Source organism: Artemia franciscana, chromosome 18 (genome assembly GCF_032884065.1).
Source record: "Artemia franciscana chromosome 18, ASM3288406v1, whole genome shotgun sequence".
NCBI lineage: Eukaryota > Metazoa > Arthropoda > Branchiopoda > Anostraca > Artemiidae > Artemia > Artemia franciscana.
This window is the reverse complement of record NC_088880.1, coordinates 12,189,854-12,204,292: the sequence shown is the minus strand read 5'-3', so window position 1 is coordinate 12,204,292 and position 14,439 is coordinate 12,189,854. Positions and strand designations below refer to the sequence as shown.

Below are 14,439 nucleotides of genomic sequence, written 5' to 3'. Positions count from 1 at the left end.
GAGCTGATGGGTCATTACAAAATACTGCGGTACGTTGGAGTGCTGTTATTGATGTTAAAAATAGAGATCAGTATCTAGTAGTGTCTTGGGTTAACTTAAAGCTGAAATTTAGGAAACATAACTGCCTCCCGAGAGTTATGATGCGGGTTGACTTCAGGATGAGAATTTGAGAGAAAATTTCCAGAAACAGTTCAATACTAAACTGGAGAGTTTAAAATTTGACAATGTAGAAGATGGATGGAATAATCTTAGGAAAATAAATTTTTTAGTTGCTGATTATGACATAGGGAAGAGAGGAATGGGAAAAAGGGAGGGAATAGGGAACAAGAGGAATGTAAAGATAGTGGAGAAAGCATTAGAATATAAACTAAGGAGGTGTGAAGTGTAATTGCCGAGGATATGAAAGATGTAGCTAGACGGCATAATAGTAAAATATTATACTGGTAAGTCAATAAATTGAGAGGGAGTCGGCAATCTGGACTTGTACCAAGTGAATATAGGATTGGGGCCACAATTATTCAGGAGGAAAGAGATAAAGAGAGATGAGCAGAACATCCTGAGAATGTCATAAACCGAGATAGAGTTGAATGAAAAGATATAGAGGAAAATGGAAAATTTTTTGCTACTTTGGATGCGAAGGAAGATTTGTTATGTGAGGAAGAATTAGGGACAGTACTTAAAAGGATTTAAAATGATAAGGCTCCAGGTACTGATAGTGTGGTAAATGAGTTTCTTAAATATGGCGATTCTGAGGTTAGAAATAAGTTACCGAAGATTATGGATATGATTTTTGAAAAAAAGGAAGTGCCTTGCGATGTTAGGAAAGCTCTAATTAAATCTTTGTGTAAGAGAGTTGACAAGAGTGAGTATGGTAATATTTATACCGAAGATTATGAATATGATTTTTGAAAAAGGGGAAGTACCTAGCGATTTTAGATAAACTTTTACCAAGCCATTGTATAAGATAGGTGATAAGGGTGAGTATGGTAATTATTGAGGCACTAGCCTGATCTCTGTAGGTAGCAAATTACTTCGTAATATGATACGTTTTGACTGAAAAATGCTGCCGATAAAGTTATAAAAGAAGATCAGTGTGGTTCTAGGAAGGGTAGAGGAAGGGTTGACCTAATTTCACACTAAGATTAATAATATAGAAGTGCTTAAGTTATTATACACCTTTAGTCCTCAGTTTTATAGACTATGAACAAGTGCTCGATTCTTTTAATGGAAGAGCTTTAGTGAAGGTCTTATCCTCGTATGGTATACCAGACAAATACGTGAAAGTGATTAGTGCTATATACGAGAATAACGCAGTTGCGGTTAAGGTTGGAAATGAGGTTAGCAGCTGGTTTCGTATTGAATCAGGAGTTAAACAAGGTTGTGTTCTATCTCCTTTTATATGGATCATTTTCATGGACATTGTCCTAAGGAGCATAGGAAAGGCAACGGGAGAATACAGAATCAAACGGGAAGGCACAATTTTCCTGAGCCTAGATTATACGGATGATTTAAGCATCCTAAATGAAAGTGAGGGCAAAATGAATGAACTTTTAGAGGTTTTGCGAGTTCAAAGGGCTAAGAGTTCAGAGACTAATCGCTAAGGCTAGGAATAAGTAAAGATGAAAAGGTGCCGACAGGTAATGATTAGACAGCTTAATGAAGATTGATGAAGTAAACAGCTTCACTTACCTTGGTAGTATTATTAGTAAAGAAGGTGGGAGCAGTGAAGATCTTAAAAGTCAAATAGCCATGGCTCAGGGTGTTTTTCACAGTTGAAAAAAGGTTGGAAAATAGGTAGATAAGTCTGCAAACCAAGATTAGAATATTGGTAGCTACGGTTATGACACTGGTCAAATATGATTCTAAACCATCAGTAGTCTGAAAAACAGATATAGATAAACTAAACGTTTTCCAGAGAAATTGCATACGAATTTTTTTTTGTACCCGGCTGACTGACCGTATTTCAAACAGTAGGCTGCACGAAAAGTGTTTGTAAAATTCTGCTTTCTTGGGCTATATTGAGTGAAAAGCTGATATGGCTAGGATAGCTGAAAAAAGCTGAGACGTTATTCTTCTAAAAAAAGATCTTCAAAAAAAACAAGACCCAGGATATAAGGAGGCATTGAAAGGGATTTGAAATTTCATTGGATGGGTGTTTTCAATGGATTGGCATGGACAAAGAGTGCGCGTAGCTGTGTTAGCCTCAGGCGGCCTTGTGTTGTAATGAGCTGTAGGTAATGATAGTAGTAGTAATGTAAGTAATGGCAGTAGTAGCAATTATGTTTATTATTGATATTTATATGTATTTCTAACTCAGTATTTGGCTGAAATGCGACAGCTGCTTTTGGTAGGAATGCTGATCACTGGAATTTATCATAAAGGGGACAAATTTGTTGAAAAATAAAACCTTTGGACAAGCTAACCAGCTTGCATTATATTGCAATATCCATTTTATTTATTCTTAATGAGCTTTTCCGTTATTTTTTTTCTTTTTGTGGGCTCTTCAAGACAAATATTTAACTAATAATTTTGTAAATTACAATTATTTATACACTCCCTCCCTTCGTCTCTACACTGGAATGAATAAAAGGAAAACATGCCGATTTTTGCATGCTCACGCTTTTATTATAGAGTTTTCTTTGCTATCAAATATTTATTCAAAGAATCTGATTTGTGCAGGTAATCAAGATGCTGGGGGGTGGGATTGGATTGATTAATTTCTGTGAACTTAAACCCTACAAGTCTGATTGTAAGTGGCTTGTAAAGGTGGAAAATATAGAAAAAATGGTGGTTTTAGACCCAAAATTCTATTTTTTGCATGCTTGAATTGTTCACTGTAGAATTTTTATACTTTCAAATATTACTGCTCAGAAGTTCATTACTGTTCAAAGACAAGTTTTTAGAGATGGGCTCTTATGAATTTATTCTTTTGGGTTTAACACTTGAAGGGGCAACCTGAAATTCTTCGGGGAAGTATAAAATCTAAGAAAATAGGACCAGCTGTATTTTTATATGTACGAAATCCGCAAACTGGTGGTATTACATATCGTCTATAGCCGTAGGATGTTATATTAGGCTAGGTAATAAAATCAGGAGCCATTTTGAGATACATAGATACGTAATAAGTATCCTCATCTGTGATTATTATTTTTTTTTCTTCTCGTAGGTTTTCCAAGACGAAGATTTAACTAATCATTTTATGAATTACAGCCATTTATGCAATCCCTCCGGTTGTCTCTACATTGGAGAAGTGATTCTATAGCCACTTTTTATGGTATTGTACTGCCTGCCTCCCTAGTGCCATCTCTAGTTATGGAATATTTTCCTCTAGGAACCTTAGATGTGTTTTTACAGAAAGAGAAGGATTCCATTGCCCCCGTTGACCTCGTTGAGGCTTCATCTTATTTAGCAAATGCTGTTTATTATTTGGTAAGAGTTTTTTGCCATTCGGGTTTCCGTTTAAAATGTCAAAAGAAAACTGCCACAGAATAGAAATTGTCATAGAAATAATTTTGGACAGAAACTCTCATATAGTAACAGTTAGTAAATTCAAGCTTGTATAATTTTTACTGTGAGTAACGTGACCATCTGGCGCGTATGTAGGGGGGGCCTTCGGGCCCGCCCCACCCCCGAAATTTTATTAAATGTTTAATTTCCCCATGGTTTCTTGGGATTTCTGGCAAAAGTAGGACATTTAGTAAGAATCTAGATACATGTATGAAGCCTTTTTTGTGGGATTTTACAGCATGTAATTATCTGGTCAAGTCACAGGCCAATTATTAACTTATTTTCTGTCTAACTTTTTACCCTCTTTGAAGTAATTAGCAATTGTACTGTTTTTTTGTAGAGAGAGTTTGCTTTCCACAGCAAAATAGAATTATCCTCGGTATTGGGGCTATTATTCCTCCTTTGCAGGATAAAGTACAGCTTTTAATGGATCAATTTTGGAAACTATCATTCTTAATTAAAATCCTCGTTTTTGCAATAGAAGAACTACCCCCCACAGCACCCATATTGCACTGTTAACCCTAAAATTTCCCTTTCAGTGGGGTTTAATAGATTAATCACTGGTTCTAAATCGCTATGAACATAACTCCGCTACAATACTACAGATTAAATTTAATCTGTGTTTTCCGATATGCTTGTTTTTTTGCATTACTAAATAAAAAAGGTGCTACTCTATATCCGCTGTTTCAAAGGTTTTGGCCCCCCCCTCGAAAAAATTCCTGCGTACGTTCCTGGTGACCATCTATATTTTCAACTGGTATGTTCTATTAGAAATTGCTAGATTAAATATATATAAATGTTGCTTTGGGATGTGAGTTTGGGAGTTGGAATACATTATTGATATCCGTGTTTTCGGGTCATACATTTATAGGTTCGCTTTTCAAAAAAGAAGTTTTTGAAAAAAGTAAAGAATCATGTTAAAACCAGAGACGGTCAGAAATACAGTCATGTACTAATCCAATCTTAAAATACAAATAAACTATCAATCAAGGTCACATCCATGGGGGGGGGTGAGGTGTAGGGGGTTTAACCCCCTCCCTCCCCCAAATGTTTTTACGACTCTTAAAACGTTACAAAAATGCATAGAAACAAATTTTTGATGCGTTTTTAAGTCTTTTTGTGTACCCCCGCCCTCCTTCTCCCCGAGCAAAAACCTGGATATGGCCCTGCTATGAATGAATAAATATAACCCAAAACAAATAGAAATTAAAGTGAATAAATAGAATAGAAGACATAGCGATAATAGATACTGACGCTTTGGCCTTTGGAGGCTTTGGGGGGTGTTATTCCCACTCTTATTTATGGAAATTTCTGTTATGCTCGTTATTGGTTTCTTCCCTAAGAGTGTCTTGGATTTCATTTATTCACTGGTAGTTCTTGTTGTTCAATTTATATCTTATTTATCATATAACTTTGTTTCTGCTCATCTTGGGTTTTAATATGGGTCTTGACTTTTCTTTTAAAAACTTGTTTTTATGGGAAATGTATTCTACTAACACTTATTTGTTAACAATGACTGACTTACATTATTTAGGGCTATTGCCCCATGGGGCTGCGAGGATGATATTGATCTTGGAAGCGTGCTTATGAAAACTTTCGGTGCTTCTATATTTCGGGGGGCCTATATTTTTCAGGACATAACCTTTGAGCCCATCGAAAAAAGTTTTTGGTCCCCGCCTTTATTTTTTTTTTTTTGGGGGGGGAGTGTGTGTGCCCTGAAGCAAATGTTTGTATTATTATATTCGTCCTGGCTGAAGACTTATGGCTGTAAGTTTCAAACTGGTCAGGGAAAATTTTTAGACCCATTCTGCCCCTCTTCCTCGCGCAGCAAACAGTGTCATCCTTCTAATCCGGAGAATGATATCTAAAAATTTCACATCAATAACACACCTCAAGACCCTCCTTTTTCAATTATGAAAAGTGTGTTTAAACAATATTCAGTTTGTATCATTTATGGACTGGCCCAGGGGGCTCAAGAGGTCGTGTCATCCCGTGGAATATCTATTAAACCTTTTGACTCTTCTGAATAAATGTTTATCTAAAGTTTTGATCGGACGTCATGGGGGACCAGAGGGCCAGGTAGAATTGAATTATTCCAATTGATTGAGCCTTTTCTACGCCCCTACCTTCCCGAAGTTTCTACAGCTATCCCTTCTGTACGAAGTCTTAACTTACTTTACTAAGTATTCTGTTGCATGATATGTGGTGTAAACAGCGCAGTGATTTTACTTCTCCAGGTGGACCGATCTGCTGCTACGAGGGCACCTCATCACCAATCAACCAATCAGCGTCTCATCAATAATTGGTAAACACTTCTCAGTAGCAAAAATAATTCCTCTTCTTCCTCTACTGGATTTTCTCCAATTTTCGTTTCTTATAAAGTTCTGTCCAATTTTTATGGAATGAGTAGTTTTCGTGGTATATTCCTTGAAAGTGGATTGCTGCTTGTTTGGCAAATGTAGGGCTTGGCTATGACTACAGAATTTATCAGAGTCTGAAAGTAGACTTTGAAATGTTCTTTTTTGGTCGTTGCTTCACCATCATCTTACTGCATACTCACTTTTCTATTTCCAAAAAGAATGGTTGAGCTAAACAGCTTTTGACTTCTTTTATTAATATATAGATACAGTTTCTTCTTTAGTTTTTTTTCTTTTTTAGTTTTTTCTTTTTTTTAGTTTCTTCTCTTTATTGATTTGTTTTCTTCAATTTGTCAATGTTCATTCTAACATTGACACTTGGAAAAATCTTTACGTGCCAAGCAAGCTAAAGGTCCAACAATTTATAATAAACCTCAAATTTTGGGTATTTGTTTTAAGGTTTTTTAATTACCTTAATCTATTGTCAAAATATATTGAAATATTTGTGCAATTCCCAGTTTTTTTTTGGTTTTTTCTTTTTGTAGTTTTTTAGCTTTTTTTAGTTTTTTTTTCTTTTTAGTTTTTTGCCTTTTTATTTTTTTTATTTTTTTTACATTTTTTCTTTTTAGGTTTTTTCTTTTTTAATTTTTTTTTATTTTCTAGTTTTTTTTTTAGTTTTTTCTTTTTAGTTTTTTTTTTAGTTTTTTACCATTTTTCTTTTTTCAGTTTTCTTTTTCTTCTTTATTTTTCAGACGTCATATGCAAACCCTCAACACAAAAATACATACAACTTATTTTTATATATGTAGAAGAAGAAGATATAATCTGGCGTAACAGACATAGTGTAACAGACATAACCCACAGACAACTTATTGTTGTCTTGACAATTTATTGTATGTACGTTATTATGACGTCATTATAAGACGTCATATACAAAACTTTATATACTCATAATGACGTCAAATGCAAACCCACAAACAAACAAACCTACATATATACAACTTATTTATATATATATATACTCATATGACTCATATACTCATAATGACGTCAAATGCAAACCCACAAACAAACAAACCTACATATATACAACTTATTTATATATATATATATGTATATATATATATATATATATATATATATATATATATATATATATATATATATATATATATACAGTTTCTTTTTCAGTTTTTTCTTTTCTTAGTTTTTTTCTTTTTAATTTTTTCTTTTTTAAGTTTCTTCTTTTTATTGATTTGTTTTCTTCAATTTGTCAATGTTCATTTTAACATTGACACTTGGAAAAATCTTTACGTGCCAAGCAAGCTAAAGCTCCAACAATTTATAATAAACCTCAAAATTTTGGGTATCTGTTTTAAGGTTTTCGAATTACCTTAATCTTTTGTCAAAATATATTGAAATATTTGTGAAATTCCCATTTTTTTAGTTTTTTCTTTTTTTTTAGTTTTTTAGCTTTTTTAGTTTTTTTTTCTTTTTAGTTTTTTACCTTTTTTTTATTTTTTTATTTTTTTTACATTTTTTCTTTTTAGGTTTTTTTTTATTTTTTAGTTTTTTTTTAGTTTTTTCTTTTTATTTTTTTTTTGTTTAGTTTTTTACCATTTTTCTTTTTTCAGTTTTCTTTTTCTTCTTTATTTTTCAGACGTCATATGCAAACCCTCAACACAAAAATACATACAACTTATTTTTATATATGTAGAAGATATAATCTGGTGTAACAGACATAGTGTAACAGACATAACAGACAGACAACTTATTTATATATATATACTAGCTGTTGGGGTGGCGCTTCGCGCCACCCCAACACCTAGTTGGTGGGGCGCTTCGCGCCCCCCAAGCCCCCCCGCGCGCGTAAGTTGTTACGCGCCATATTAGTTACGCGCCATTGTAGTTGTGTCCCTGTGTCCCACCTGTGAATATAGATAGATTTATATATGTGTCAAACTACGTAAAAATTGCGAATGTACAACATTCTTGGCTTTCCCACTACTGGGAGCTTTCCGTTTCCAACTGCCAGCATATATAAATATATATATATATTTTCATTTTAGTTTTTTTGTAGTTTTTACCTTTTTTAGTTTTTTTCTTCTTTTGTATTAATGCTAAAGCCAAGGTTCAAACCTGGAGCCTCTCGGACCTAGAACCTGAAACATAACGCTTTACCAACACAGCTACTTCGGCTTGAATACATTCGTTTTGAGCAGCTTCCTCGGGTGTTGCCATTGTAGGTTCTTCAGTCATTTTACAATTAGAAATTTCTCTTTCAACGGTCTTCTTACAATTAAAAATTTGTCTTTGAACGATATTCTTAAATACCTGTGTCCTGGTCGTCATTTATATTCCCTGTGTCCCGGTCGTCATTTGTGTCCCGGTATCCCAGTCTGTAATTTCTCTTTGAGTGTCCCAGTCGTTATTTATATTCCCTGTGTCCCGGTCGTCATTTGTGTCCCGGTATCCCAGTCTGTAATTTCTCTTTGAGTGTCCCGGTCGTTATTTATATTCCCTCTGTCCCGGTCTGTAATTTCTCTTTGAGTGTTTTTTTCTTTTTAGTATTTTTTAGTTTTTTACATTTTTTCTTTTTTCAGTTTTCTTTTTCTTCTTTATTTTTCAGCTTCACTATGAAATATATATCGCCGAACCTTTGTTTTTTTAACTAAAATCTGGTAGGCATTGATGACCTTATCCAAGTCAAAATCCCAAACCCAATCATCATCGCTATCATTTTCAGTTTTGATATGTTTTGACTCTCGCTGTCCAGGTGGATCTTCATCTAACTGCGCGGTTTTGCGTTCTTTAGCCTCAAGCCTGTTTCCTTGCTGTTCTTTTGATTCCTCGGCACGCTTTCTTTTCTGACTTTCTCTATCAGCAGCAAGTTTTTTGGCATAGACTCTTTGAGCATCTTCATCGGCTTTTGCCATTGTAAGTTCATCAGTCATTTTAAACTTAAACATTAATAGATTTCTACGTGAACATATATGTCTTAAATATCTTTAATGACGTCACCGTCATAGCAAAAATGACGACAACTAACTTCATGACGTCAGTCGACACAGAAACATGACGTCACCTGACAGACAGACACACAGACAGACAACTTATTTTTATATATATAGATATATAGATATATATATATATATATATATATATATATATATATATATATATATATATATATATATATATATATATAATATATATATAGGTGGGACACAGGGACACAACTACAATGGCGCGTAAATAATATGGCGGGTAACGACTTACTCGCGCTTGGGGGCTTTGGGGGGGGGGTGAAGCGCCCCCTCCAACTAGTTGTACCAACAGCTAGTTTTGAATATATAAAAAGGGCTTAATTGACAAAGTCGATAGGATCGTCATGATTGTTTCTCAATTTTTTCAAGACTTGCTTCCAGTGTTTGTAATGTGTTTTTCCACTATTTTTGCAAGTTCAGTTAGTCCCTCTCCTTTAAACACCTTTAATACATCATAAACTTTACTTAAGACAGTTTTGTCCTCTCTTTTCGTCAAGATCGCCAGTCCCTCTTTGACGTATTCTATATTTTCATCAATCATGGTCTGTTCTAATATTATGATAACTCTTTCGAGAAGACTGGTGGACAGCCTTTTCATTTCCTCGTTTTCGATTAAAAAAAATTTGAGGATTTCTTCTTCTTGGATGAAAAGTGAGTCGAGGATTTTCTTTTCCATCTCGTGACATGTTGCAATCTCTTCCACGTACAGTCCAGGTTCAGTCCAAGGAAAACTTTTAATCTTTTTTACGAAATTTTCATAGTATATCTTTGTTTTAGCTACATAGTTGTCTCTGAAATCGGAGTAAAGCCCGCAGAGCTTTGGAGAAGTCCCGTTCCTCTCATTCTCCAGCTGACTGTAACATTCATTCTCTGACGTGGCAGTAATATGTTTTCGCTTAGGCTTAGTTTTAGCGCCAAGGAATGAATTGATTGTTTGTTGCAATATCTTCAACTCTTTGTCATAATTGATATGACACTCATCCCGGAAATTATTTATGGATTTCTCAGTTTCCGCAGTCAGAGACTGAAGCAACTGCGGCTTTCGGCTTTCTATCACAATCTTCACCCATGCCTGTATCCCAATATCTCTCAACTCTAGTTTATCCTCTTTTGTAGGAAATAGAGCCTCCTCGTAGGCTCTATTTAGTATACCACAACCCAGGTTAACCCAATACATACCTTTGTAAAAACTAGTACTGCATATTGCATATTGATACAGTAAATTATCAGCTGGTATCTTTGTGTTCAATAGTTCAACATGTTTTTCAATTCTATGTTTGAATTTTCCCATAAATTTCTCCATCATATCATTGGTATTAATGAATTTATAAGTTTCTGTAATTAGTTGCCTATACCGGGAATAATCCTCTGTTAAAATCTCAATTATAATCCTCCAGACTTCGTCAAACTCCTTGTCAAAATCATATTCTTTTGGTGACATTTTATAAAGTGACATTTTATCCATGTACTGAATCTTAACCCTCAAAAATGGCATAACAAATCAATTGTTACAAAAGAAAAACCTAACTAATTTAAACATTTTCAGGTATTATTCTAGTTTGAGGTTTGAATTAAAAAATTACAATTATTGCTCAGATACCATAAATATTTTTGCAGTTATGTAAAAATATTATATTTGAAATTTTCTAAAATTTTTCTACGAAATTTATCTTTCTGAGCCACATATGATGTCATGCGTTCGATATTCGATATTCTAAACCATAGGAAACATCATAATAAGAAACGCGCTTTGTATACGCGATATGTAAATTAAAAAGAGATAATAAAAAGTACAGAAAAAGCGGGAAATAGGTTTTATATGGTACTTCGTATTTACCAAGTGACATATAGCGATCGCAATTTCTGTCAGTCTGTCTGTCTGTCCTGGTTTTGCTAGTTTGGGCACTTCCAGATAAGCTAAGACGATGAAACTTGGCAGGCGTATCTGGGACCAGACCGCAGATTAAATTAGAAATAGTCGTTTCCCCGATTCGGTAATCTGGGGGGGAAGGGGTGGTGGGACGGTTCTTTTGAAAAAAATAGAAAAATGAGGTATTTTTAACTTACGAACGGGTGATCAAATTTTGATAAGATTTGATATTTAGAAGGATATTGTCTCCCAGAGCTCTTATTTTAAATCCCCACCGGATCATTGGGGGAGTTGGAGGAGGAAACCGGAAATCTTGGAAAACGCTTAGAGTGGAGGGATCGGGATGAAACTTGGTGGGAAAAATAAGTTCAAGTTCTAGATACGTGATTGACATAACCAGAACAAACCTGCTCTCTTTGGGGGAGTTGGGGGGGGGGTTAATTCGAAAAATAGAAAAATGAAGTATTCTTAACTTGCGAACGAGTGATTGGAACTTAATGAAATTTGAGAGAGCTCTGCTCTCTGTTGGGGCATAATATTGTTTGTGTATTTTTTGAGTTGAATAAAGAAAAAGTTGAAGTTGAAAGTTGATATTTAGAAGGACGTCATAACTGAGGCCTCTTAAATCCTGACCGGATTTAGTGTCATTGTTTGGAATTGGGGGGGGGGACTGGAAATCTTGGAAAATGATTAGAGTGGGTGAAACGCTTAGAGTTGAATGAACTAGATAGGGATGAAACTTGGTGGGAAGAATAATCACAAGTCCTCGATACGTGATTGACATAACTGGATTGGATCCGATCTCTTTAGGGAAATTGGGGGGGGGGGACCTAATTTGGTAATTCGAAAAAATTAGAAAAAATGACGTATTTTTAACTTACGAACGGGTGATTGAATCCTAAATAAATTTGATTTTTGGAACGACCTCATATCTCAGAGCTCTTATTTTAAATCTTGACCGGATCCGGCGACATTGGAGGAGTTGGAGGAAGAAACCGCAAATCTTTAAAAACGCTTAGAGTGGAGAGATCGTGATGATGCTTGGTGGGAAGAATAAGCACAAGTCCTAAATACATGTTTGCTCTCTTTTGGGGAGTTGGAGGGGGGGGGGGTAATTTGAAAAATAGAAAAAATGAGGTATTTTTAACTTAGGAACAGGTGATCAGATCTTAATGAAAATTGATATCTTGAAGAGTTTTGTGCTTCAAAGCTCTTATTTAAAATCTCGAACAAATCTGACGACATTGGGGGGGGGGGGGGGGTGAGTAGGAGGAGGAAACCGGAAATCTTGGAAAACCTGAAAATTGAGGTATCTTTATCTTAAGAATGAGTAATCGGATCTTAATGAACCTTGATATACAGAAAGATTTTGTGTCTCAGGTGCTCCATTTTCAATTCGAATCGAATATGCGGACATAGGGGGTGGAGATACACTCAGATTCGAATCAAATCTGGGGACATACATGCGGAGATACAATCCTGGAAAACACTTAGAGTGGAGTTGATGGGAAGAATATTCACAAGTTCTAGATACGCTATTGACATAATTGGACCGGATCCGTTCTCTTTGGGGGAGTTGAGAGGGGGGAGTTCTAGGGCTTTGGTGAGTTTGGTGCTTCTTGACGTGATGGACGATGAAAATTGGTCAGAAACCTGCACAAATTGACTTGATAACAGTCGTTTCCCCGATTCGACCGTCTGGGGGGCTGGAGGGAGAGGAAAAATTGAAAAAAAATGTGGTATTTTTAGCTTACGAATGGGTGGTCGGATCTTAATGAAATTTGATATTTAGAAGGACTTCATGTCTTAGAGCTTTTTTTAAAGCTCGACTGTATCTGGTGATATAAAGGGGAATTGGAGGGGGAAACAGGAAATCTTGGAAAACGCTTAGAGTGGAGAGATCGAGATGAAACTCCGTGGGAAAAATTTAGCACATTTAGCAGCAGTTCACGTCTCAGAGCTCTTATTTTAAATATCGACCAGATCTTGTTACATTGGGGGGGGGGGGAGTTGGAGGGAAAAGCCGGAAATTTTGGAATACGCTTAGAGTGGAGATATCGGGATGAAACTTGGTGGGTAGAATAAGTAAATTTTGTGGATACGAGATTGACGTAACCAGACTGGTTCCGCTCTCTTTGGGGGATTTAGGGGGGTCCAGTGCTTTGGCGAGCTTGGTGCTTCTGGGCGTGCTAGGACGATAAATATTGGTAGGCGTTTCAGGGACCTGCACAAATTGACTTGATAAAGTCGTTTTCCCCGATTTGACCATCTGGGAGGCTAAAGGGAGTGGAAAAATTATAAAAAGTGATGCATTTTTAACGTACGAATGGGTGATCGGATCTTAATGAATTTTGATATTTAGAAGGACCTCGTGTCTCAGAGCTCTTATTTTATATCCTGACCGTTATCAAACCTCTGATTTTCCTTTTAAATCAATCTATTGATTCTTAGAATTTTCCTAGACCTCATGTCATATGAGCTCTTGGCTCTTCTGACCTCGTCACAAGTGCCATATGAGCTCTTAGCTCTTGTTTTTGGTTGTATTTTTTTTTTTTTTTTGGTTTAATTTAATATTGTATAAGTACCACTGGATCTTGCTGCATACTCATTCTTCTATTTCCAAGAAGATCGGTTGCGCTAAACAGCTTATGACATTTTTTTTATATTAAATTTGAATTCTTAGTTCTATTCTAATTCTCTCTAATTCTCTATTTGTTAATTTAGTCTACTTAAAGATAAGAAGATAATATTTATTTTCAAAAGACTATAACAAGCTCTATAGAGCCGAATTCGCTTTATATGTCAGTAAAAGCTAAGAAAAAACAAATTCAAATCAGTACATTCATTCAAACACTTTAAATTAAAAAAGCAAAATCATCAAAGATAAAGGGCAAATCAGTAAACTTAACAATTAAATTACAAAAAAAATTGCGGTAAATAAAAAATAAAAAAGGGTAATAGAGGAAAAGGGGAATTTGGCAAGTACATAATCACGGACTATTATTAAGGTGTTCCAGAATAAAGGGGATAAAACTTTTACGAAACCTCTCTTTAACAGCACTTCTTTTTAAATGGTTTGAAATGCTGGAAAGACGACTGGAGAAATGAGGAAACGTAGAGGCAGAAATAGAAGAGATCATACCGGCTAGCAGTTGTTTCTTTTGTTGTCAAATACTTCTATTTGATGTTTTGTATTTTTATAGAACCTTTTCTATCATCATTTCGTAAAAGAATAAAAAAAAATGGTTTCAGAATGTCTATATGCAGTTTGGGCTTGATTACAAATGTTTCCAGAATCCTATAAATCAAGACAGTGTTTTCCATTCCCTCCCCCCCCCCATATCCAGTGTAGGCTAAAAAATAAATACGACAAGCATATTTTCATATACGAAAAGAAGTGACTAAAATAAAGTAAAAAATTATATAATAATGCATTTCCTAAAACTTTCTTGCTACAGCTGGGATCGAGCCTCAGACTAAACATTCCCAGACGCGGCTTTATCTACTACGCTTTTACCAGGTGTCTGATCTGGATTTTAATAATACACCTGAAATGGATGTAGCTTGCCTCTGACAGAAATGACATCATATCCAAGAATAATAAGTGTCAGTGCAACCATTATGTCCCTCTTTACTTTCGGATTTAAAACAACCGATT

General features: G+C 35.2%; 1 protein-coding gene across 4 annotated transcripts in view; it reads left to right on the top strand.

Moving 5' to 3' along the window:
- The window catches only part of LOC136038624 (tyrosine-protein kinase hopscotch-like), a 108,654-nt gene that overhangs the window by 42,193 nt on the left and 52,022 nt on the right, over positions 1-14,439 (top strand). For all 4 annotated transcript variants that reach the window (XM_065721858.1, XM_065721857.1, XM_065721860.1 and 1 more), the window contains one exon: positions 3,211-3,429. In XM_065721858.1, coding sequence (XP_065577930.1) covers positions 3,211-3,429 — 219 coding nt within the window. The remainder of the gene's footprint in view (positions 1-3,210; positions 3,430-14,439) is intronic.